The sequence below is a fragment of the Castanea sativa genome, chromosome 3, assembly GCF_040712315.1.
Source record: "Castanea sativa cultivar Marrone di Chiusa Pesio chromosome 3, ASM4071231v1".
Lineage (NCBI taxonomy): Eukaryota > Viridiplantae > Streptophyta > Magnoliopsida > Fagales > Fagaceae > Castanea > Castanea sativa.
This window is the reverse complement of record NC_134015.1, coordinates 53,011,495-53,038,457: the sequence shown is the minus strand read 5'-3', so window position 1 is coordinate 53,038,457 and position 26,963 is coordinate 53,011,495. Positions and strand designations below refer to the sequence as shown.

Sequence of the window (26,963 nt, the reverse complement as noted above, 5' to 3'; positions counted from 1 at the left end):
CTCAAGTCAAGACATTATCTGCTACACAGATTTGATTCACTACCGTCAAATGATTTCCAAAGGGTCAACTTCAAATCCTTCTTTCGGCCTCCAGAACATACAAACCACACCGCTATCCTCGCAAAATTAAATCTAACTTTGCAGATAATGTTTGACAAATGTTGATTTGTATTTTAACTTTAAAGTTTGAATTAATCAATCACCTATGCTAAATGGTGTCTATATAGTGCACTGTACAGGTTAGCTTTGAGCAAGTTATCAAAGTTAATCTGCATGTGATTTTGCCCAAATTCTGATCACAATTGTGATTATCAGAAGGTGCATGTTGAGAGATTTTTTATAGGCAAATGGTCAAGTTGTCCTCGAACTCAATTAATAAAGAAGTAACGTGGTCCTTGTTTCAATAAAACCAAAATAAAGGGAATCCAAGTTAAATGGTTGTACTAGAATTCTTTGTTTAGCTGGTCCCTACAGAATCAACATTTTGATTTCTTTGATTGTAAAGCATCATATGAACCAATAGTGACTCCTATATTTTATATAATTCTTATAATTTATTATTGTGATTATTATTTTTTGATAAAGGCGAAGTCAGGATTTCAAGTTAGGAGAGCCGAAGTATAAGAAAAAAAAAACCATGAAATTTCAAATAAGCATTCATTTAGTGTCAACAAACTATCAACAAAGGCAAAGATACAAAATCCTTATTTCATAATACATTATAATGCAATCATTTACCAACAAAGACAAAAACATAAAACACCAATATTTCTTACTACATTAGAGCTTTAGTTTCAGCTTGTACAAAATATTCTATTTATTTTAGCATAAAAACATACTTTTTCTATTTTATATACTCACTTTCCAAAACATCCTACATTAGATTATCTATTTCATTAGAATATTATTTCCTTATTAATCTTTTATTATTATCCTAAATCATATCTCTCTCTTTCTCAACTAAAAACCATTGCCCTCAATCTCAAGAATTGCTAAAATATTCATTTGCATAGCTATAATAATTATGCAAATTTACTTAATTATTGTAATACACATGTATTTTTGTACAATGATATATAAGCTTATATGAGTGTATTTGGGGTTGATTGGGCAAATTTGGGGCCTTATGCTATGCTACAATTAATATAAATTCTCTTACAATGAAATCGATGCAGAATTGTAGGGGAAGGAAGGGGCAAGATTTTTGGAAGAGGTGCCCAAATATAAAACAATTGAGAATATATACATATCTTGTTTTTTCCCTTCAAGTTAGTGTGCCACGAGTCCCTTTAGCCCCCCACCGTCTCTATCCTTGTTTGTAACCAAGTAAAAGACGGTTTATTTCGTTCTTTGGTTTAGAAATAATACTTTAAGTAATTGGTATACATATCATCGCTTTCAAATCTATGTAAATTCGTAAGGAGAATATTGTATATATCTATTACATAAGATATTTAAAACTGGATTGTGACTAAACTTACAAGTGGGTCCCTATGGCCCACTAGATTCTCATCCATGTTAGTGCTTGAAAGGACCAAAGGTGTTAAAAAAACAAAACCCATCGATTATGGAATGGATCACCATTTCAAATCCCATGGCACATTGCAATCATATGTTGCAAATTTAAGCCCATTAATGTTATCAAATCATCAACCCAAAAAAATACCTCTCAAGCCCGTAAAAAAAGCCCAAATAAAATGGGCCCAAAATCCACATCCACAAAAAAAGACAAAACTGACAAAATCTGATCCGTTAGGTCGCATTTGGTTTAAAAAGTAAAGCTCATCCACTTTTCTTCACCAAACTCTGCTTTTTAAAACCAGTAAGCAAAGCAAAGAAGAAAAAACAAAATCAATGAGTTCTTGAAAATCAAGTTTCATTATTATTTGTGAAAATTCCTCGTTGTCTATAATTGTGTACATGTGTTTTCTAATGATATGTTTTCCACTTGTTTTTTTTTATCATCCCAGGTTTGAAAGTAGTAGAAACAACTTGGGTACGAAGTTGTTTTTGTTAATTTTGACGAGAGCTTGGAAAACATGAGTAATGGTAGTGGTGGATATACTATAGAAGTTTCTGGACTGTCACCGGAAGCCACCGACAAAGACGTGTTTGATTTCTTCGCTTTCTCTGGTGCTATTGATCATGTCGAAATCATCAGGTAGTGTTTTTTTTTTTTTATTCTTTTCTTTTTTCTTTTTTTTTTTGTGTGGGATGAGCTTGAATTTTATTTTTAGTTTTAGTTTTTTTTGTTTTCATGTTGGGTTTGTTATTTTCGATGTTTGTTTCGTATATTTGTTTTTTGTTTTGCGCTTGTGGCACTATTTTGTTGGGATAAACTACTGTTTTTGTGTGTGAATTTAAGTTGATTAACTCGAAGCAGTAGTGAAAATAATGAAATTATGCGAGTTCCAATAGATGAAGAAGCCACACAAGAAAGCATCAAATTTATGTGGAAAACCCTCCGAAAAATCATGGGGCAAATCTAATAATTCAAGTTTATGTGCAAAACTTGAGTTTGCAATAAATTGGGTTGTGGGTCTTTCGCCTTGTTAAAATAGCGATTTAAGTTATTGGGATACGGTAAATATAATCATTTAATCACATACTTCTAACATACCTAATAGCTTAAACTGTTAGTTTGGATGATCTAACATAGTATTGGAGCTTGGTTTATTTGTTTGTTTGTTGGTTCCTCTTGTTGGGTGCATGCCGCATGGACATGGGTGTGGGTGTTGGAGAGGCTAATGTTGGTTAGATGTGGAGTTTGATAACTAGTTTATATACTAGTTGGATTGCTCCACCCAATAGCTCAAGATTTTAGGTTTCGTTGTGCTAATGGTGGGAATTAGTTAAACATACCCACAATTGATAAATTACTAGTTGTCCACAGAGCTTAAGTTTTTAGGAAATTAGGAAATGGTGAATTTTATAATTTAACTATTATCATGATACTCTCCCTCACGTACGGGCTACTTTCCCTTTCATTAGTGGTGCCTAGGAAGTGGGATTTTTTTTAATTTTTTAAGTAGGAGGTAGAGTGGAGACGTGGTTCAAACTTAGGGCCACTTGCTCTGCTAACACGATAAATTTCCAGTTGTCCTAAAACCTTAAGCTATTAGGAAATGGTGAAGTTAATTATTTAACCATTATTTTAACACAATTTGCCTCTATCTTTGGTTTTTACATTGTATTCAGTTTTGGTCCTTCGATCATCTACTCAGGCAGAAATCCTATTCCTATGATTAGTTTCACTCTTGTGATTGGTATGTTTGTTTGTTGGAAATTGATTTACTTTACCTTACATTATGAGACTGATAAGTAATAACTTAGGTAGCGTATAATTTAATTTACACACAGTCTGTTTTCGTATCCTGTTGGAGCTGACTGAGTCCATTTTGTTTCAGAGCTGGGTTTTGAAAAAAAAAAAAAAAAAAAATTTACAGGTTCTTTTGGACATAAGGTTGTTGTGAAGATTAACTTAGAAATCCCTTTTTAGTTCTTTTGTTGCTTAGGGAGTTTTCTTCATATGATGGCATAACCATTAAAAGTTGCATTCAAATGTTGGGTTGAAGAGGATGGACTCTTTCAATCTTCATGGGATGTCCAAGCATCGCCATAAATATATGGTGATTTGTTGTCCATACTATTGTATTTTACAGTACTTGAACTGAATGTTCAAGTGTTGTTATACACAAATAATTTTAAACCAAATAGTTATTATTAATTCTTGTTGGTAAGTGAATTATAGTCAGCTCCAGATGGCTTGGCATTACATTTTTCTTTTTAATTACCAGTAAGTAGTAACGAAGGTATTTTGTTAATTTCCTTGGCACCTTATGAATTTTCTGTATAGTGCCCTACCATATCCTCTGATTCTTGTATATGATTAGCCCTTACATTTTTTATTTTGGGTGAAAACAGGTCCGGTGAATATGCCTGTACTGCCTATGTGACATTCAAAGATGCTTATTCTCAAGAAACTGCTTGCTTGCTCAGTGTGCGTATTGGTGAAACTCTTTGCTAGAAAAGTGATAATCTGTTAGGCACAAAGCTAGAATCTTTAGTAATATACTTGTGTTTAGGCAGCTATATTTCATGAATCTCTATATATGGTGATTGACCAAGAATTGTGCTTACATGAACTCATCTTCAACTTTATAAAGCTAAAAATTATTTTATTGGGTTTGTGCATAACTTAACAATAAAAGAAAAGAAAAAAAAAAATCACATTGGAGCTCTTTTAGCTGTTCTCCATTGTTGGAGAGCACATGTACTTATTCAGTCTCACATTTGGGGAAAGTAAAGAAATGAATGGCTGCTATATATTGTTGGTTTCAAATCCATACACTGAGCCTTTTGGATTGGAGTTATGTACAAACATGCATGCCAATGGGCTCTTGGTGAACTTCTTAAGCATTTCTCCCTCAACAAATTGATATCTGATATGATGGTTCAGGTTCCATTTGAATGGCTTGTTCTTGGTACATTTGGTATGGCTTTGTTGAGAGTGTGACTATTGGAGTAAGTTGCCTCTGATGGCCCTATATTTGGTGCAACTTTTGTATGCATGACACCCTGGATTTGAGAATGACTGAACACATGAGGGGGGAGTTGGGTCAATGCAGTAGAGATTTATACATGAGTGGGAGATTTATTGTTTTTGTCACTTCAAGGAAAAAAAATAAGAGAAAAAGAGCAGTTGATATACATAGTTGGGCCTAATCCATTGGCTTAATATTTTCAGTTAAAGTGGTGTCCTCAATAAGTATATTAACGGGTTTTTGGCGGACTTTGTAAGCACTTCTCTCCCCCAATGTGCATAGATCACTCGGAACCTTTTAGGAACCATAAGAGCTCATTGCTTGCCTTATGTCATCCCATTAAAATTGGAGTGAACTTGCAAAAGTAAATATAGATTGCCAATGCTATAAAGCTAGGATTTTCACTAAAAAGCTGTTGATGGTGAAACTATGCCCGAACTAAAGATGGCAATGGTAAAGATATACTTTTGGAAGATAGTTTCTTTTCAGTTTGCAGTAAGAATGTACAAATCCTACTTCCTGACAGATGTCTTGGGCTGTTTGCCAGCGTGGTATGACGACTTTAGCTTGCCCCCCTACCCCCACCAAAAAAGAAAAAGAAAAAAGGGAAACAGGAAGAGCACTGAAGTAATAGATGTAAATTTTTATGAAGAAGGATGACTCTATTTTACTAGCTAGAGGCGATTCCAAAGGGCTCTTCTTTAGAAAGGTTCCCTACATTATCATATATATATATATATATATATATATATATATATATAATGCATGCCTTCAGTAGTAACATCTATATATTGGCATTAATGGTAATAATGGTATTAGCTAAAGCATGTCTTAATTTATTCACTTTCCTGCTACCCTATACCAGAATTCTAGTGATATTCCTTAATTATCCTATTTGTTCATTTGATCTAAGTTTTCTTTATCAATAGGTTTACTCATTCAAGATTTTTTTTTCATAGTTAGGTTTCTAATATTTGTTTGGTTTTCCACTTTTCCTTGTCCTTTTGCATGGCAATTATGTGATACTTGGTTTATACTCTTTTTTTTTTATTTTTAGGGTGCCACAATTTTGGATCAACGTGTATGCATAATGCGCTGGGGGCAATGTGAAGAAGAATTTGGTTTTTGGAGCAGACCTTCACATAGCTATGAAGAGGAAACTAGTTCAACTGTATATCTTTCACTCTTTTGTGTCCTCCAGTTGTTCTAGCGATCGTAGCTTGTTGCATAATGATCTATTTTTCTTAATCACTGTAGCTAAATATTTCCTTTCTACCTTGACAGGCTGCACAAAGAAGCCATTTCCCCAGCACTGGAGAGGCAGTAACCATGGCTCAGGAAGTAGTTATAACCATGTTAGCCAAGGGATATGATCTGGGTAAAGATGCATTAAGCAAGGCCAAAGCCTTTGACAGGTCTCATCAAGTTTCAGCAAATGCAACAGCCAAGGTGGCTGAGCTCGGTGATAGATTTGGCCTCACTGATAAGATATGTGCAGGGGTTGGAGTTGCTAAATCTGTGGATGAAAGGTACCATGTCTCAGAGATGACCAAGTTGGCCGCATCAGCAGCAGGAAGAACGGCAGCAGCAGCTGCACACACTATGGTAAACAGTAGCTACTTTTCGAAAGGAGCTCTTTGGGTCTCGGATGCTTTAAATCGAGCATCTAAAGCTGCAGCTGACTTGGGTAGTCGCGGTGTTCAGCACTGATGCTTTTGGTTAACTCAAATATGGTTTGTTTCTCCTTGTCGTGTGTATATTACTAGCTTATGCAAATATGCAACTATAGAATACTCGCTATAATTAGTTAACCAATAGAGGACAAAGAAAGATGCATCATAAACTTGTGTATTAGTACCTAATGTGATCTTGGTTTTTGTTTCACTTCCCGTGTTGATTTAGTAGTAATGTATAATAAGGCTTGTGCCTTTTTGCTGTTTCTAACGTGTATCTTCCGCACACACAGCATTACACAACCCATATATATATATATATATATATACACCTCATTTAGATTATGGTGCATTGGGCTGAAGAATCATGAGCCGTAGAGGTAATATTATTTTCTAGTTTTGTGCTTTCTTAATCTGTGTTGATGATGGAGATTTGTTTTCTTTTTGTTCTATATAGAAATGCTTTTCATTGATTCATTGGGCTTAAAAAAAATATAGGTTATAGGGCTTAAAAAATAATTTTGATAAAAGTACAATTATATTTATAAAAATATTAAAACATTTAAAAAGTTGTTAAGTTGAATAAAGTGGGAAACTATGTCAAATAAAAACTAATCTCAAGTCACACAATTGTCGACTGTTCTCTTCTTCTAATTCTACACTTGTCCATCAACTTTGAATCTTTGACCATAATTCTCCAATTCCAATATAATCATTTCAATTGAAAATTAAAAATAGTAATAATAATCATTTCCTGCAAATGTGGAATGAGACTACGAGATCATGAAAGAGAAATCCTAACTATACCCAAAAAAAAAAAAAAAACACAACAGCTAATATGATAAATTTTTAGTGCTGAACCCGATAACCTCCCATATGAATGAGTAAAAACTTATTGACTCAATTGTTATGAAATTAAAAAAAAAAAAAATATTTATTTTAACATTACTCTATCTTAAATAATATTAAGAGGTAGCTGTATAGTTTTAGGACAACAAATTATTTCAGAACTTTTTTTTATGACTTTGATATAATTAAAAATAGTTCTAAGATCACAAATTACTCTACAATTTTTTTGCCACAATTCTGACATGGCAAATTATATATAGACCCACTATTTTCTTTATCAATCACACTTGTAACAATAAGTGGTGAATAATTATATTGTGCTAGACTTTTCCATGTAATAATAGCTCAAAGAATATTGTTTTGGATAACTGTGAATAGTGCACAATTATGAAACATTTTCTTTATAATTGGTTGGCTAAAACTTAATTTGACAGCTCCTTCCGAAGTTTTGATTGCACGTGTCATTCCACCATTTACCATTTTTTGCGATTTGTGGAAAAGTCTTATATGTAGACTAAATGTGAATCTGACTCGACAAAATTCCACTGTCGGTGGGTTTGAAATCAATGTTTGGAATTTTTTTTAATCCCGATCAACGGTCCTGATTCCATTACATTATCCAAATCACCGGATGTCTCTTCCAACACTTGCATCTCACCTTCCCTTTGATGTTACTCATTTACTTACCCGAAAAAGACAATTACCCATTTTTTTAATACAAAAAATTAAAGTCAGATTTTATTTTTTGGAGTTGAATCAAAGTCAGAAATTAGAATAAAGTTTCAACAAAGTCCCCTGACCGTTCCTTAAGTTTCTATAAAGTGGTGGATCCATTTTGGATTTCATAGGAAGCATTACTTTTACAACAGCTTTTTTTTCTTTTAAGTTTTTAATTAATTTATTAATTTAATATCTTTTTGAAGACCCGCTTTTTCTATTTTAAATATGATTATATTTTACAAAATTTTTAACTAATAAAAAAAAAATTACATCCGGACACACTCCATTTAGACATGTAATCCTATCTTTGCCTTTTAATCTTTAACATATAATAATTTTATAATTTTATCTTTTTTTTTTTGTTCAGAAGTTATTTACGTTGGTCAACAAGTCAACAACAAATGTTGAGCTATCTCACTACAATCAAATTGACGTAAAACCTATTTGAGAGAAATAAATAAATCAAATTGATCCTAAACACGTGAATAGATTTTTTTTATAGAAAATAAATGGAAGAACGGAATTGTTCTCTTTTTAAAATTGAGGATAATTTCCATTAACATATTTTGAGTTTATCCTAACCAACTTCAAGATTTTTTAAAAAACTAACCAATTTAGTCCATAAAGCTTACTTAGTTCATAAATATTGTTAAGTTAGTTGATTATTTTTCTCAACTGTCTTAAGTACTAAGCTGACTTTAGCTAGGGTTATTTAGACCATCCATGACAGTCAACAACGATTTTCGACGTTTAAAACCCGATTCTGGCAGGTTGGTTGGTAGGTCATTTCTTCAAAAACTAATTTCAACCAACTTGAATAATTCTACCACCAAAAGCCTGTTGTTCTTCGGCGTCTAAGGAATTCCTTGATCAGATCTCACTAGACACAGCCATATTTTGGCTAGATCTAGTGAGTTTTGGCTATATCTCCTCCTTCCTAACTCCAATTGCCATCCAACAAAGACCCGACCAATCTAACTCAACTCCTTCATCGGTCGTCGGTAGGTCTAGAAAATATCCACCTAATTTGGACGAGCTAGTTACTGGTTGGGCACAAACCCGACCTTGATTGACCCATGAACACCTTTAACTTTAGTAAATTGTGAACCTAGTTGATATTAACCCAAACTTCAAGGTATATTAATATAATTAACCCTAAAATTAAAATGATTTTTTTCTTTAAAAAAATTAAATAATTGAATAATAGACCAACAACAAAATCATTATCTTTTTCACCCATAAAAAAAGAAATTATAACTTTTGCAAAATTTAATTTGACAATTTTTTCTTATAATAAATTTAACAACAAAAAAAGAAAAAGATAATTAAAGAAAAAAAAAGATAAGTTCTAGAAGCACAACAAAATTAATTTAACATTTGCTGACGTGGCAAATTGTCCAGATGAAAAAAAAAAAAGGTCAAATTTTTATTTATTTTTGGTATGTAGTAACATGACTCTTCGTGGTGCTGCAACGTAGCAAAAACAATACAGACTGATCTCAGTCTCTTTCTCTCACAAATTCACACCACCATACCCGCCGAAAATTCTCTCTGCAAAATTTTTTTTTTTCTCTAATTTCTTTAAATCCAAAACCCAAATTCTACATCCAGATCTCTCTTCCAAAACAAAAACAAAAAAAAAAGCCAAAGACCTAAACTCTCAGTATCGAAAATATCTTGAATGTGAGGCGGTTGTAACTCATCGCAACCGAGTCAGCGTCCGAGTCCATGGCGGGGAAGACCGAGTCAGTGTCGATCCGGTTTCCGTACAAGAACCTGAAGGAGGATGCGGCGGAAGTGGAAATGGTTGGAGTCGTCGACGTCGACTCCCCAAACCACCGGATCGATCTCAATTCTTCTTCTTCTCCTCCGCCTCCGTCTTCGTCTCCGCCTCTTCCCGGAGAGAAACAGAACTGTAGTTTGGCGACTCTTGTTCTCAGTTGCACCATCGCCGCCGGCGTCCAATTCGGCTGGGCCTTGCAGCTCTCTCTTTTGACTCCCTACATTCAGGTCCATTCTCTCTCTCTCTCTCTTCAAATTTGTTTTCGTTTTTTGTTTATGTGATTTTGAATTGGTGTGGTTTGTGTTCGATTCGGATCTGAGGAGCTTGAAACTGTTTGATTGAGAATTTAGATGCTTCTTTAAAGATTTGAGAGAATTACAGAGAGTTTGTGATTTTGATGTCGTTGTATATAGAGGGAAACTGAAATTCAATTAGTAGGTATATAATGCAGCATTGTTTGGAAAAGAGAAAAATGTAGATTTCAATGATAGTTCATGTTAATAGGTTTAGGCATCTATTAACTTTTCCCTTGGAGGATTTAAATCGATATTCGAGATGAGATTATTTGTTTTTCTTGATATTTGTGTATAGTTCGACTTTGTTTTTCTGAAAAAGGGAAAAAAAAAAAATTAATAGAACTGTTATATTACAACTTATCTGATATCATGTTAAATTACAGATTGTCCCAAAAGTTTGAGCTGTTGGGTTACCATGTGATTCTAATGATAACAATGAATGCATTGAGTTATAAGGCACTCGTTAATGAAATCCTATGTTTAGTGTTTTTGTTTTTTTCGTTTAGAATTTCCAAGAGAGAAAAGTCTAATTGGCAGTGTACATCACTTGTGCACAAAAAAGTTGATTGCATCAATGTTGACATTTTTTTTAGAACTCTGAATGAAAAAAGACTGCTAATTGCACTAATGAGTAATGAGCGCGAGCTCAATGTCCTCTTCATTTAAGAGCAAAGTGGAGGGGCGGGGTTGTGTGTTGGAGAACTTCTGGCCGCATGTGTACCTACCAAAAAAGGACAAAATAGTTGCACCAATTTGAATTCGATACAAAATATAGCTCTTGATTGTTGATGCCTAATTTAATGCACTTTCTTATTTGGAAAAAGGAGAATAAAATCTACTTTTTGAGGAAAGTGTAATGTTTGAAGACTTTTGTCTGTTTCTGCTAAACAAAACTCATCTTTACAATGTTTGGATGGTATCACCTAACATAACTCCAGATTTAAAAAAAAAAAAAATTACATTGTGAATTGAAGATGAGTTTAGAGAACTAATAAATCCGTTTTCTAGGAAATTTGTCGATCAATAGCCATTCTCCCATTGCTACTTTGCATGGGGCCTTACCGTTATGTATGCTAAAATATAAAATGCCTCAGCTCCAACTCTCCCACCCACCTCCCCTGCTGTCAAAATTGACAACTAAATAATAACCAAAATAAAATAACATGGTCATTTTTGGTATCACAAATGCATTTAATGCTTGTAGCATCGAGATTCCGGTGAATGTTGAAAGCTCAAATTTTTAAGTGTGAAACAGAACTGTTTCAACTGTTACTATGTAAAAGGATGTTTAATGGTAATATCATTATCATCTCTGTTCTTCTGAATTTTTTTTTCCCAGCTTAAATTGATGCAATTTGTTATCTTCTCACAGTTTTTTCATTATTGGTTTGATGGTTTATAGTATCTCTGCCTTGATCAGTCAAACTGCATTGAGTTCTTGTTAATTTTATGCTTGAGCTTCATTCTGATTAACTAATGCTCTCAACTAATTGTTGCAGACACTTGGAATAGAGCATGCCTTTTCTTCATTTATTTGGCTCTGTGGCCCTATTACTGGTCTTGTGGTAGGTGATAACAATCACTTTATTTCCTTCTTTTTTGGTTTTCTCACTGTGTGACTGGTGGTCCAGTTTTTGTACATTTTATATCCGCTTTCTATGATTTGGTATGTATTGCCCCTTTTAATTCTTACCAATATAACACACATCATCATATCATGTTGGAATCAATATGGAATGCAAACAGTTTCTAGTCATGTGTTTGTTTATCTAATGAATTCTATCTTATACCTTGTTTCTGTTTGAAAAGAGTATGCCTTTTCCCCAAAAGCCATCACATGCAAATAGACAAAATGAAAATGAAAGGAGCAACTTGCATGTTGAGTAGTTTTACCTTCAATAGAAAGTACTTGTGCTTAATGAAGATGATTTATAATATTTGCCACAATGGACTTTGACTACACTATGCATAGTAGCAGTTGAATACTACCTTTAGTTTGTGAGATTCGTTATGTAGTACCAAGAACAGCCCAAATAGTAAATAAGGAAAATAGGAGGCCTGTATTGGGTGTCTGCTTCAATTGGTTACAATTTGTCCATGGGAATGGATAGTTTCTACAGCTTCTTAATTTTCTTGTCATTTCTTTTTTTTGATAAGTAAGAATTATATATATACGAACGGCTACTCTATGCCTGAAAAACACAGAGCAACCCAGAAAATACAAGAAGAAAAAACAAAGAGAAATAAGAGAGAAAACCAAAGAACAAAGAAATTACAAAAGGAAAAGGGAGCAGAGAAAAGAAGGGAGGGAATCACTAGACGTGAGTCCCCACACCCGAGACCAATCAAAAAGAGATCCACTAAAAGAAGCAAGCAACTGATCACTAGAGCAATCCAAATCCTCAAAAGTCCTCCGATTCCGCTCCTTCCAAATACACCAAAGGATGCACAACATGACTAAATTCCAGATCTGAGACGAATGCTTCCCCAGCCAATTCCACCATCCAAAAAGCAAGTCTGGAATCGATCTAGGCATCACCCAAGCCAGGCCGAAAATTATGAAAACAAAGCTCCATAACCGATAGGCCACATCACAATGAAGAAGTGATTTACCGTCTCTCCATAATGACGGCACATAATGCACCAATCCACAAAATCCAATCTCCTCAATCTCAGATTGTCTCCCGTTAGGATCTTATTCCAAGCTACACACCAAACAAAAAAAGAAACTCGCCTAGGGGCCTTTACTCTCCAAATAGCTTTCCAAGGAAAGATAGTTGAAGGGGAGTTTCTTGTCATTTCTACAGAAAATGAAAAAAATAAAAAATAAAAATTGTTTCATAAGCTTCATCAATGTCTTCTGGTACTTCAGATCCTGTTCACTAAGAATCTATGATACCTTTTGATTTTACTGAAACCCTTAATGCCCTTTGATGTTTGTCTCTGTGGTGATTTATTAATTGTCTATAGATGTGCTCATGCAATACAGTCTTAAATTTTCTGCATATTTGTCACCTTTATATATGTCTGCTTCCGAATTCCGATAGTTACGTTCTTGAGTTACTTGCTTATTATTTTTCAGGTTCAACCATGTGTCGGTATTTGGAGTGATAAATGCACTTCTAAATATGGAAGAAGACGGCCATTCATTTTTGTAGGATCTCTCATGATCTCAGTAGCAGTAAGTGTTAGGAACTCTTGGATCTCTTAAATTTGTTGTTGTCTACAGCCTTTTATATTAGCTAAACTAAGTCTTGCAATATAGGTGATATTAATCGGGTTTTCTGCAGACATTGGATATATATTAGGTGACACGAAGGAGCATTGCAGGTTCCTATTTCCTCCTCTTGATTCTTTGTTTTTTCTATTTTACATATATGGAATATTTGAAGTTTAAAAACACTCATCTATGCAAATGCAGTATATTCAAAGGTACCCGGACTAGGGCAGCTATTGTCTTTATTATTGGTTTCTGGATGCTGGATCTTGCCAACAATACAGTGCAGGTAAAGCTTCTTGAAACAATTTATTTCTGGTTTCCAATCACTGCAATTTAAATCTTATGCCATTAACCACCATGAATGTGAGCAAACAATGGAACTTTTATTGTTTGTAGGGACCAGCTCGTGCTCTTCTGGCCGATCTATCAGGTGGCTTATTTTTTTACTCCTATATCTTTTCCATTTGGGTTATTATAATTTAGCGAGACCTACGAACTCAATCTTTATTTACATGTTTTACTTACAAACTACATGCTAATGCAAAACATTATAACTTATGTTATGACTATATTTTTAGGGCCCGATCAACGTAATTCAGCAAATGCTGTATTTTGCTCATGGATGGCTGTTGGAAACATTCTAGGATACTCTGCCGGTGCTAGTGGAAGTTGGCACAGGTGACACCCCTTGAATGTTGTTTAGTTGTAATATGCTGTTTCTGTAGATTTGGCTTGTGCATGTCTTTATTTGATTCGTTTGATGCATTCCTTCATCTCTGATTAGATATCATAATCCATTCCCCATTTTTAAAAATTTTTATTATTAAAAAATCAACCATATAGACTTAAAGAAACTCTGTGTCTTGCACTTCCCACTCTGGTTTGTCTCAGTTGAAATATGATTTTGTGTTTTCATTGTTCAAATTCAACACTTAAGTTTTGGTGGAGATTAATTTATTTGAGAAATTCATTTATGAGCAGATGGTTTCCATTCCTGACAAGTAGTGCTTGCTGTGATGCTTGTGGAAATCTCAAAGCAGCGTTCCTTGTTGCGGTGGTGAGTTAGTATACTTGCTTGAAACTTTCCCATTTTATATAGTTAATTACTTCTCTGACATTTATTTGAAAAAAATATTTTTTTTTTCCTGTCAATCATGTGTATTATGGTATCTATTATTGTGGCTTCTTACATGATTTATTATATGTAAATGAAGCACAATTTTTATTTTATTTTGATAAGTAAGAATAGTTTTAATAAATGAAGACTACTTCATGTACAATGAACACAGGTAGCCTAAAGAATTACAAAAAATTCAGAACACTTATGTACAAAAGGACAGACTCTAAAAATAATGGAATCAAATCTCTATGCTTAAAACCCCCTACACGAGATTAATCAAACAGAGAGCCTATGAAGGTGGGTAGTAGCTGATCCCTGTACTCACCACATCATCAAATGTTCTCCTATTGCCTTTCCGCCATATGGTCTTCATCAAGAATAACGGAACCAAATTCCAAATGCCTGAAGAATGTTTACCCAACCAGTTCCTCCAGCCAAACATAAGATCAATTGCTCTCTCCAGTAGGACCCTGTAGATCCCCAAAGATTGGAAGACAAAGCTCCACAACTGATAGGCCTCGCCTCATTGCAATGCATCAAAAGGTGATCCACAGTCTCCCCACTACATAGGCACATGCAGCACCAGTCCACTATAATTTAGTCTCTCTTCCTAAGATTTCATAAGTGAGAATATTCCCCCAAACCACCGTTTAAATGAAAAAGGAAACCCTTTCACGGGGAAATGCTATTAGTAATTATTAGATTAGGACATGCCTACTATAAGTTGGGGAAATGCCTTTCAGAAACTTGTGGAAATGCTATTTTTACACCCAAAATGGACCCCTCATGTGTAAGAGAGAGGAGCCTGGAAGCAGATATTATCAGTATGGAAATAATAGTTCCCTATAAGTAACTGCTCTAGGTTCCAATTGACAAAGGAAATCCATATTGACATAGCTTTGAAATTTCTTTCTTCTTTTTATACACCTACCTTTTTAGTAGTTCAAAAGTTCACTTATTTTTTAATTAATTAATTAATTAATATTATTTTTTAAAAGAGCAGTTTGCAACTGTATGTGTTCTGCTGGCATCAAATTGTACGATTCTGAGTCGAAGAATGGTGTTTGGTGTATCTGCAGGTTTTCCTGACTTTTTGCACACTGGTGACACTTTATTTTGCAAATGAGGTTCCACTTACTGTGAATCAACCCCAGCATCTGTCGGATTCTGCACCTTTATTGGATGATCCTCAACAAAATGGCCTTGATCATTTGAAGTCAATGCCTGATATGCCAATTAATGATAATGCCAATGGTGAAAGGGATAGAAACCTAACACAGGTCACCTCTATAGTTGAGGATCGTCAAAATGAAAGCATTAATGATGGCCCAGGATCTGTGTTAGTCAATTTGTTGACTAGTTTAAGGCATTTGCCACCTTCAATGCATTCAGTGCTTATTGTTATGGCTCTTAGTTGGGTAAGCACTCCAGTTCTATTATCAATATCTCCTGTTTCTGTGTATTACTTTCAAATTACGCTCCGTTTGTTTCAATGGAAAACCTTGTGTAAAGATAGTTTTCCTTATTTTCCAATGTTTGGTAGCATAAAAAAAATATGAGTCAAAGGAAAACTATCTTTGGTCAATATAAAAAGTATGGCATATTTTTAGAGATTGTTTTCCATTAAATTTTTTTGGAAAACAACTCTATCTCACAGTAAGCTAAATAAGGGAAGTTAAGAGGTTATTTTTCAACTTATTTAAAGTTGCTACCAAACATTAGAAAATGAGATAGTTTTATAGAAAATGCTTTTTAGAAAATGACTCATTTTCTAGAAAATATCATTATTGAAACAAACAGAGCGTTAGTTGTCAGTCATTTTGCTGTTCATATTTTGTTCTGACCTTAAGAAAGATTACTTATTTTAGGCCAAGAGATTGTTAGTAAGATCTTTGAATCAACTTATTGGTCTTATGGTATATCTCAGTCTTGCATGGATATTAACTATTAGCATATTTGTTTTTACTTGATAAAAAGAAATAAGTCAAATGGATAAGTTTACGTGAAATGGAAACTTGCATATACCTATAAATTTGTAATTTAATTTTGAACTAACATGATCTTATTATAGAGTTTTAATCTATCAATTTGTACTTACAAAATCTGTAATTATTTATTGTTTAACTCATTGATTGTATTTTTAAACACGGAGATTTAAGTATGATTTGGGAATGATGTAATTTTCAGAAATTGAGTATTTCGAAAGTTGGTGAAGGGAACATTTAGCTCCAATACAAAAAAAAAAATTATATGATGTAAAGCCTTTAAAAAGAAGTTTGAACTACTAAGTTGTATATTAGCAAAGAATATATGGAATAAGTGCAACTATTTTCATATACAATCAAATGGAAAAAAAATTGCAAATCAAAGTTATCATTATAAAACTAAGTATATCACTAGGTTCTCAACTTATGAATTGAAGAAGATAAATATAGCTATTTATATTCCTTTTGTACATTTTAGACATGTCAGGATGTCAAACACCTTCAACAATGTTGCATTTTAATAAAGAAGATGAATGATGCCGACTATTTCTTACCAAATCACACTACAGAATAATATGGTGTGGCATTCATTTAAGGGTAAAAAGAAATGCCTATATTAATGCTTTCTGTCAATTGCCTAAGATAAGGGATAGTATTGCTGCAGCTATCAAAGATTCATTTCTGTTCTTCGCAACTTTGTAGATTCTAAGATTTATGGTTTGGAAGGTCAAGTCAATTGAAATTTAGGAGTTAAATAATTGTTTCTTCACTACTTATCAAAAAATAATACTAATTGTTTCTTCTCTTAAAAAGTTATCATTAGGTTTTTTTTTTTTAATGTCGTATCTGGTTCTCCTTTTATTTTTTATGTTTTAGGTGTGTGCTCTTTATTCGCAAATTGACCAAAGATAAATATGTTCTGTTATAATCTTTTTCTTCTTTTTTTTTTCTCTCTCTCTCTAATTTATTTATTTTACGTCAACTTTATTATTAGAACATCAATTACCCCCAAAAGAGAATGAAGCGCTTATCCCCCCCAAAAATATTTATTGTTAAAACAGTTCCTTATTTTTGAAACCTGAAAAATGTTTATTATTATTATTTTGAAAAAAAAGTTAAATCAACGTACTTTTGTTGGCAACTCACATGAAGTTGAGAAACACGAAAAAATCCTAGCATTGTAGGAAGTGCTGATTGGCAGACCGAAGGGCCTTATCGGCACTTCCATCACTACTTAGTGCTGAACGGCAATCCCTTGTCCAAATGCTCCTATATTTTTGTGACAGATTTCCCTCACTCCCATTCATTTGGATCAACCTTGATTTCTCAACCAAGAGCATTTTGATTGTTTGGATCAAATTGCATGATTGGCACATATAAGGGTTTGTTAGTTGCAAGTTAGTTACTAGTAACTAGACTAAGTTGGGCTAGTTAGGGTTCAAGCACAAGCAACACATTAATCACGTGTTAATTCTTGTGAGCACTAATTAGTAAGCCAATTATTGAGTCATGTGTGGCCACTTAGAATAGGGCAAGTGATGTATAAATAGGTGTTGTCACTCTCATTTGGACCTTTGAATGAAGAATAGTCATTTTGACTGCTTAGTCTTGTTTTCTCTCTTGTTAATTTCTTGGAGGTAAAGACTCCCTAGAAGTAGTCTCATCTTGGCAGAGGTGACTCTTGAAAAAGTCACAATCCATTCCATCACTCACCACATTCATGTAATCCATCCTCTAAATCCATCATCTGATGCTTGCAATCTGAAACCCTTGTTGCATTGTCATCAAATTCTACTTGCATATTCCTTCAAGAACCCGCATCAACCACTCACATTCTAATATTCCCATACTATACTTGAAGTTCCCAAGGCGTTAAACACTACCCCTAATCTTCAATCTACCAAAATCTCAGATCAAACATCAGTCTCATCTCATTTCCAAGCTATAACCAAACCCTCAAGGCTTTCCAATCCTAAAAACTGGCCCATAAATCCCTACAAAGTCTTAGTCCCAAAATTTTGGGATCGGTTATGGATCCTTAACAGATTAGTTTGGGTCAGCTACATTTAACTTAGGGACACCCCCAATGAGTGACTAAAGTCTACGCTGGCTGTTAACCTATCACTACCCTTCTCCTTTTCCAGGGATTGGGACCGGCTATAAATAAATATATGATACTAAGAACAGACCCAGATGAAGTTACGAAATATATATCAATAAATTAATTGTTGTGTTCTCAATGTGTTGTATCATAGTTTTCAAGAATTGCCATATTTGTAATGTGGCCGTGTTCCTAGAGTCAATTTAAGAATCATGTACATTTGTGCTCAATGCTTTCAAAGAATTCAAAGATTTTGATTAATGGATTATTGTTTGTTTTGGGGCAAGAGTGCGTAGAGTATTTTGTTCTTTCGTTCTCTTCTTCTTTGGCATGCCAATATTGTTCACAAAATTTTCATACAGCTCCTGAACAGCAACGATATTCTCTCTTTTCTTCCCTCTTAGCAATCCCAGATTGCACCATGTTCCCTTCCTATCAATACTCTAGAACTTTATATATTTTCTTACTTGTTAGCCACCAAATAAACCATTAAACCAGCCATAAGATGCTAATTTTGATGCTGCCTAGAATTTCTACAACTTGGAATCCTCTAGCTCCAAGATTCAAACTTGTCAAACATAATTTGGTTGCAAACTAGGCCAATCTCAAGATCACCTTTCTTTCTTTCTTTCTTTCCAAAATCACACCAAAAGCACATGCAGACAGAGTTCCCTTATCTATCCTATGTGAAGTATGATTGAATCAACAAACATGGGGGGATGGGGGGGTGGGGGAAGAGAAACATAATGAAGATTTTTACAGAAAGTTAAGGGTTATCTAGAGGGAGAAATGAGACAACTGAGGTTTATTTTGAAAACAAATTGGTATCTAATATTTAAAATGGACACTAAAAAGTAAGATTAAAAATGTTCTTTTTTGTTTAGTATTAAAAAAAAAAAATTATTGACTTATAGAGGGAGAAATGAGACAATTGAGGTTTATTTTGAAAACAAATTGGTATCTAATATTTAAAATGGACACTAAAAGGTAAGATTAAAAATGTTTATTTTTGTTGAGTATTAAAAAAAAAATTATTGACTTATAGTAACTAAGTTTCTAATTTGGAATTTTGTTAAGTTTTTAAAAATAAATACTTCTACTTATGTCATGTGTTGGAGGCCTTGGCCTCATCTGCCATTACTTCCGCATTACTCTGCGTGTGTTAGATTTGTGTTTTTTTGTGATGATTGCTGGTCAACCCTCCATATTAACCTTATGATGTTTGCAATTATAATCTTAAATGCAGTTGTCCTGGTTCCCATTCTTTCTTTTTGATACTGATTGGATGGGGAGGGAAGTTTATCATGGAGATCCAAAAGGAAACCTTTCTGAAGTACAAAAGTATGATCAAGGTGTCAGAGATGGTGCATTTGGTTTGCTATTGAATTCAGTAAGAACTCAAAAATTGAGCATCTGTAATTTTAAATTTTATTTGAAATGACTCATTCTTTATTCAAATTACAACAAGAATATTTTTCACAACCTGATGATAATGGAAATTTGTAAATAGTGTCTTATCTTGCTAAACAGTTATCTTTTTTTTGATAGGTATCTTGCTAAATAATTATCTAAAAGAAATTTCATATTTCTTGTGGTATAGGTTGTTCTTGGCATTAGTTCTTTCCTTATTGAGCCAATGTGTCAGTGGCTTGGGGCAAGACTAGTATGGGCAATGAGCAATTTTATTGTGTTTGTCTGCATGGCAGGCACTGCTATCATTAGTTTGGTATCCGTCCGAGAATATTCTGAAGGGATTCAACATGTAATTGGTGGGAGTGCAGCAATCAGGATAGCTTCCTTGATTGTATTTGCTCTTCTTGGCTTTCCTCTTGCTGTAAGCATATTTTTCTTGCAGTATTACTTGATTTGTCTCCATTTCTGCCCTCAGAAGTATGTGGTTGCTGGTATTGATTGTTTGTGTTTTGCAGATTACATACAGTGTTCCATTTTCTGTCACAGCAGAGTTGACTGCTGATTCTGGTGGCGGCCAAGGTTTGTAACAATTTCTTCTTTCTTTCTTATTGTTACGATCTTGATCTAGTTGTAATTCTGAAGAGTTTGTATGGCTATGCAGGGCTGGCTATCGGAGTGCTAAATCTTGCAATCGTTGTTCCACAGGTATTTCCATGCATTCTTCTTTATTTTCTGTTCATTTTCCTCTTTAACATTTGTAAGAGGTTACTCACTTTATTTTACAAAGTTGGAATGGAAAGAGTCCTAAAACAACAATCTAAATCTTAGTATTGTTTTGTACTTTACCAGTTAAGTGCCCATTTATTACCTAGTTTTCGGTCTTAAAAAGTGAGTGATGCGGGAAGTGCAAAGAAATATTGTGTAATTTGGCTTTATTAATTTTGGGAGTCAATTGTATTTTTATTGGTCAAGTAGATTTTTGTTTTAGATTTTAGTTGCTAATTAGGTTATGAGTATTTTATTAATTAGAGAGTAAGGGTTTTTTTTTTTTTTGTTTTTTTTTTCTTGGGTGTGTAATTCAATAATTGAGTTTTCCCAAGTCATTTAGAAGTAGGCTTACTAAGTGTGTGTTTGGCAAAAATTAAAAAGACAGCTTATTTTACTATTTAGTTTATTTTTGTTACTATTCTTGGGCCCCTTTGCACTTTTTGGTACTATTCATAGGTCTCACTGTACTATTTTAGCTAACTTTTACCTTTATCTACAGTACTTTCAGCAAAAAGTTTTCAGTTTCAGCAAAATAAGCGGATCCCAAACAGACCCTAAGTCAAGTAGAATTGGAATTAGGGTTTGGTCCTAAGCATATATTGCATTCCTAATGAGATGGATAACAGTTTTTTTTATTAATAAAATTTCTTTGGAAATTTTCCAATGGTTTGGTGTTGACTCCAACCAAGTGTAAGTGCCGACTCCTAGAGGTTCTCTCTCGCTTGGTGCTAACTCCAAGTAAGCCTAGGTATTGATCCCTAGGTTACCTATCCTTTATTTTCTGCTCTTCAATTTTATTGTTATATCATTTTGGTTTTTGTCTTGCATCACTGTGTTTTTAAACCCAAACATAATGTTAGTCCCATTTGGCAAAGGCGTGTTTTAAAAACGTCCGTAATTTACATGTTCGTTTTCATAGCTCCACGAGGATGCTTTTTTATTTTCATTATTGTTATTATTATTGTTATTTCTTTCTTTCTTTAATACTGCTAATCTTCTCCCCGCATTTTTCCGCCTTGTGTGCTTGTTTGCCATATATTTTGAGTTTGAGCTTATTATGGCAACAAAAATTCTAACTTCATTTCAATGTGTCTTTTGATACTTATATTTACTTACAATGTACCAATTTAGCCACACTAAAAAAATTTCCACCAACAATGTACCATAGTAACCTCTCTTTTTTCTTTTTCTTCTTTTTTCTTTTTTTTTTTTCTTATTTGGGTATAGAGTTCAGAGGTAGCTAATCTAGCTTGTAAAGTTGTAATATATTCTTTAAAATTTTGGGGATATTGATGGGGCTATAAAAGTACTTTTCCTTTTTTATTCTGGTTTGGCTGTGATAAACGATTATACACACTTACTTTTATTTTGAAGTTATTAATAAATGAAAGTTGTTAATTTAGTTGATGCTGATATCAACTGTTTTGATTTATTCAGATGATTGTATCACTTGGTGCGGGGCCGTGGGATGCTCTATTTGGTGGAGGAAATATTCCTGCCTTTGTTTTGGCTTCCTTTGCTGCCTTGGCAGCTGCTGTTATTGCAATCCGCAGGCTGCCAGATCTTTCCAGCAGATCTTTCAAGTCATCTGGTTTTCATTTTGGTTAATGACTGAAGCAGCCTCATCAAGTTGACAACCAGCCTGAATATCATTATCAGCAGCCCCATGAACATGCTCAGTGACTTTCAGAGGGATTGACTCTGCCATTTTGTGTACGTATCATATTCTTATCAAAAGAATTTACACATTACATATTCAATTTCATTCATTTTTTTCCCCATTGTGGGTATCTGTACCTTATTTAGAGTGTAATACATCACTATTTTTAAAGAATAACGTGTATATAGTGCAAAGTTAAGTCATTCTCATTAATAGAAAGATGAAAAAAAAAAATTCCTTACTCGTTTATTCTTTTTAACATTCCTAATTATCATATTTCTGCATTTTGAGTTCATACCAACTGTTTAATCTTTTTTTCCTTTGTCGTTGCTTATGTGTATGTTGTTATAATGTTTTAAATTAACTGATAAACCATCATTCCGATGGTGGTTCTGTGTAGTGGTACATTGTTAGTTTGGGTGTCGCACGTCACTGGTTTGGTCCTGTCTGACATAAGCAAACTCATAAAGGACGGTGAAGCTTTCTTCTGAATTCCAAAAGCACAAACTGCTCTTCTAAGGAAGTGTGCCAGTTCAATCTTAGGTAGTTTCACATGCATTTTTCCGGTATGGCTCTATTAATATCTTGTTCTTTCTGGAGTTGTATGAGTATAGAGCGGCCTTAATACCTTTTGGTTGGACAAAAAGGATTTGACTTTTACATGACTTGTTAGTAGGCAGAATTTGTTTCTGTTTTTTTCAATAATAATTTTGACATTAGTGATACAGATATTTTAACAGCTTGCAAAGGGAAATAGTAATTGTATGAGGCAGATAATTTGGCCTTTGTTTTTTTCCTTTTAGTTTGTGGGGGACTTGAGTGTCTCTCATAAAAAAATGGACTTGGGTCTAGGCTTTTTGGCCTGTTATTTCCTATTTTGTGAACCTATTTGGGTCAATTGTTTAGGTAGCAACTGCTGGCCTTTTTAGACTAGCTCGGTCTATGCCAGGCCTGTTAGTCTGGGTTAGGTCTCTGGGTCTGTTTAACATGGCTGGACCAAACTGACGGATTACTCAAAAACTCCAGTCCTTACTGAAGTTTATGTTATGTTGAATTGCTATATTGTGGTATTTGAATTTTGAACTCGAGGGATGAAGTCATGAAGAGCTCCTTAATTTGGTAGTAGATTAATTCTCACTTGATTGCAAGGGTAACAAAAAATTAAGGAAAATAGAGGATGCAAGGGGGAGGGGGAAAAATAAAATATAAGTAGGGGGAGGACAATAAATATTCCTCTTTCGATGATTTAAAATTTTGAGTGATTAGAAATGATAAAGCATAATATAAATTGACAATTATGCCTGTCCTTTGTTCCATTCAAAGAAATAAATAATAAATTGACATTATAAGGTAAAATTGATCATTTAATTTTTTTTTTCAATATAAATGGAATCACTGCCCATCCATCTAAATACACTACTGTTATAGGTAAGGACTGGAGTGAGGAATAATAATTATTTTTTCAAAGGGTTAAAAACTCAAGAATAACCAATCCCATCTTTACTCAAAGTTATTTTTCACTTAATTTTCTTGTACTCTTATTGTTTAAAAAAAAAATCTTACGCTCTTGGTATCAACGATTTATCTTAGATGTCGAAATTTTCATTTTCCAATTCAGAATATGTTGGGCTTACCTTCGTCACCAACAACATTGAATAGCCTAAGACTAGGGATCGATTCTGGATGACGATTCTGGCTTGATAAAATTTCTCATTGATATGCTTGCATGAGTACAAATGGATATGGTTTATGGACTTAAGAGTTCAAGGTTCAGAGCTTATTCATTTTCATGAAATTTTTTTTCCCTTTTCATTCTTTTCATTACTTACATTATCACTGGGTTGAACGTGAGAATCTGAAAATCGATTATCTTCGTCATCATCGAAAACAAACAAATTTGTTTCATAGTGAAAATGTGTTGAAGTATCTACGTACGTGAAAAGTGTTTCCTACCTTGTTAATTATTATTTTTTCTCTCTTCAACAGAAATTTGTGGAACTTTATAAAGATGTTTCCAATTGTCTAAAATTTCTATAATACTTTCATATTTAGTATATACTTAAGAGTCAAATTCTCGTTGAAGGACCATTATATATTATGTTCCATAGAATAATCAAAGGATTTTGTTATTACCACAATTATCTTATTCATCGAGTGTAATATATATATATATATATATCTATAAATTTCATAAATAAATTATTTGAAGTTTCCTTTGTCTCTTTTTTGAGATCCCAGTCAATTATTGTTCCTTTAGTAGTAGACAATTAGACATAGACTCTGGTTCAGATTTTACATAGTTCTCATTAATAAGTTTTTTTCCCCCTAGTTTTTAAACCATGAGTGATACTATCACTTATACTAACATTTTTAGATTTACGTTCTAATTATAACATTTGCCTATAATCATGTTTCTCATGTCTTTACCAAGAGTTGATACACTATCTTATCATTACCATATGATACTATTCTAGACTACCGTTGGTATCTAAAACTAACTATATTCTTCACTGTGCCTAGATGCTTCCGACTTAAACTTGATTTGAGGCAAATACATGTTTGTGGATTTACAACAACGAAAAAATGAAGTAGCATACCAAAAAAAAATTAAGAATACAATAGACTTAATAAAATAGAAAAGATACATACATACATACATATATATATATACACCTTGTTTATAGAATCTTTTAAAGACGGTAGCTACGTTCTTTCAAACTTAATTGTGAACTATTACAAGAAGAATATGGCTAGATGTATGGGTTGAAGGTTTGGACACTCTGGATAGACAATCAAACTATAAAGATACTTGAATCATTTAGTATTTGATATTTTTACACTTAATCTACTAGTTGCCATCTTTAATAAAGTAACCTAATTTTTATAAAGTAACTTTAGTTTATTTTGGTTGTGAGCTGACACTTTGCTTTTTTGTATAGCGTTCACTAAACTTATGACATGCTTATCTTATTTTTACATATGATTGACAAGGTTGAGATATTCTTCATCGCCTCGTAGGAGACAGAGAAATAGGAACTTAGTTGTCCTCTAGCTAGCGTCTTAGGAGCCACCCTTAAGACTTAATTAATAATTAAAATAGAAAAGACATAACCTTGTTTATAGAATTTTTTAAGGATGGTAGCTAGGTTCTTTCAAACTTAATTGTGGACTATTACAAGAAGAATATGGCTATTGGCTAGATATATTGGAAGGAGGTTTTGACACTTTGGATAGACAATCAAACTCTATGAAGATACTTTCTTCTAAAAAAAACTATAAAGATGCTTCAACCACTTAGCATTTGATATTTTTAGACTTGATCTGTACAAAAGGGTTGTTGCCCTTTTATCCTGGAAAAAAGAAGAAGATAAATATAACCAAGAAAAATTTATTAGTTGAACATTTTTAATAAAGTAACATAACTTTTATAAAGTAATTTTAGTTTATTTTTGTTGTGAGTTGACACTTTGCTTTTTGCATAGCATTCACTAAGTTTATGACATACTTATCTTATTTTTATGTTTAATTGATAAGATTGAGATATTCTTCATCATCTCATGGGGGACAGAGAAATAGGAACTTGGCTGTACTTTAGCTAGCGTCTTGAGAGTCACCCTTAAGACTTAATAAAATAAAAAAGATACATATATACCTTGTTTATAGAATCTTTTAAGGATGGTCGCTAGTTTCTTTCAAACTTAGTTGTGGATTATTAAAAGAAGAATATGGCTAGATATATGGGAAGGAGGTTTTGACATTCTCGATGGACAATCAAACTATAAAGATACTTTCTTCTAAAAAAACAACTATAAAGATACTTGAATCGTTTAGCATTTGATAGTTTTGCACTTAATCTGTACAAAAGGGTTGTTGGCTTGTTGCCCTTTTATTTGGTAAAAAAATAAAAAGATAAATATAACAAAAAAAATTTACTAGTTGACAATCTTTAATAAAGTAACCTAACTTTTATAAAGTAATTTTTGTTGTGAGTTGACATTTCGCTTTTTTTGCGTAACATTCACCAAACTTATGACATGCTTATCTTATCTTTATATTTGATTGATAAGGTCGAGATATTTTTCATTATCTCGCAGGGACGAATTGAAATTTGGCTGATCTCTTGTTAGCATCTTGGAAGTCACTTTTAAGGGATTTGTCCCTGTAATAACTTAGTGTGTGGGACAGCAGAACTATACACAGCCAAGAGAATAACCAAGTACACAAAGAGCTCTTGATACCCTCATTTCAACCAAAAACAAAAAGCCTGGTTGAACCACAGGCTAATATTTTTTTCTTGTGGCCATATCTACTAGCAAATCTTTAATTTTCTGATTTGATCTACATTTAGGTGTGTAATTAATTGGGAACCTGAGTAACAAGCTGTCTTTTACCACTAGTTATAAGAAAGAAAAAAAGAAAGAAGAAAGGAAGGAGTTCAACAAGTAATCTTTCCTTGTCCTCCTGTACTTGAGACTTTTAAGGATGACAATGAAGGGTGTTTCTGTTTGATTACTGGATCGACAACATTAATGGTAGAAGAGAAAAGAAATAAAAAAAGCTTCTTCTTAGTAAGTGATAATAATCTATTGGATGTTAGTTGAACTGTGCTAATCAGGGGATGGAGTCTCATCTTTCATTGTCAATGCTGTTTTGTGAAATGTAAGGGATACGATTGCAACAAGTCCATGGCTCCATGGAGACACAGACAGTACCACCCATTAAAATAAAATTTTACAAAAATATTCCTTTCTTTGAAATAACATCAAATAAACATACTCAATAGATAACTTTTGGTTATCACTCACCAGTTCATATTATAAAGTAAAAGTAA

At 33.4% G+C, this 26,963-nt stretch overlaps 2 protein-coding genes across 3 annotated transcripts; both read left to right on the top strand.

The window, feature by feature from the left end:
* Positions 1 to 1,768: 1,768 nt before the first annotated feature.
* Positions 1,769 to 6,483, top strand: LOC142628248 (binding partner of ACD11 1). Its single transcript, XM_075802314.1, has 5 exons — positions 1,769 to 1,822; positions 1,971 to 2,161; positions 3,925 to 4,000; positions 5,602 to 5,715; positions 5,829 to 6,483. Exons 2-5 carry the CDS (start codon positions 2,040 to 2,042, stop codon positions 6,252 to 6,254), a joined length of 738 nt encoding a protein of 245 aa, XP_075658429.1. The 5' UTR covers positions 1,769 to 1,822; positions 1,971 to 2,039; the 3' UTR covers positions 6,255 to 6,483.
* Positions 6,484 to 9,262: 2,779 nt separating this feature from the next.
* On the top strand, positions 9,263 to 22,866 carry LOC142628150 (sucrose transport protein SUC3). Of its 2 annotated transcripts, XR_012842994.1 has the most exons (15): positions 9,263 to 9,796; positions 11,365 to 11,430; positions 12,948 to 13,046; positions 13,131 to 13,195; positions 13,287 to 13,371; positions 13,482 to 13,515; positions 13,664 to 13,763; positions 14,067 to 14,142; positions 15,285 to 15,623; positions 19,538 to 19,681; positions 19,892 to 20,125; positions 20,220 to 20,283; positions 20,366 to 20,409; positions 21,910 to 22,185; positions 22,533 to 22,866. XR_012842994.1 is itself a non-coding variant. In XM_075802161.1 (14 exons), exons 1-14 carry the CDS (start codon positions 9,515 to 9,517, stop codon positions 22,078 to 22,080), a joined length of 1,803 nt encoding a protein of 600 aa, XP_075658276.1. In that variant the 5' UTR covers positions 9,263 to 9,514; the 3' UTR covers positions 22,081 to 22,375. The 2 variants fall into 2 exon arrangements, 1 of the variants encoding a protein (XP_075658276.1); XM_075802161.1 differs by lacking the exon at positions 22,533 to 22,866 and having other exon boundaries at positions 21,910 to 22,375.
* Positions 22,867 to 26,963: the final 4,097 nt, after the last annotated feature.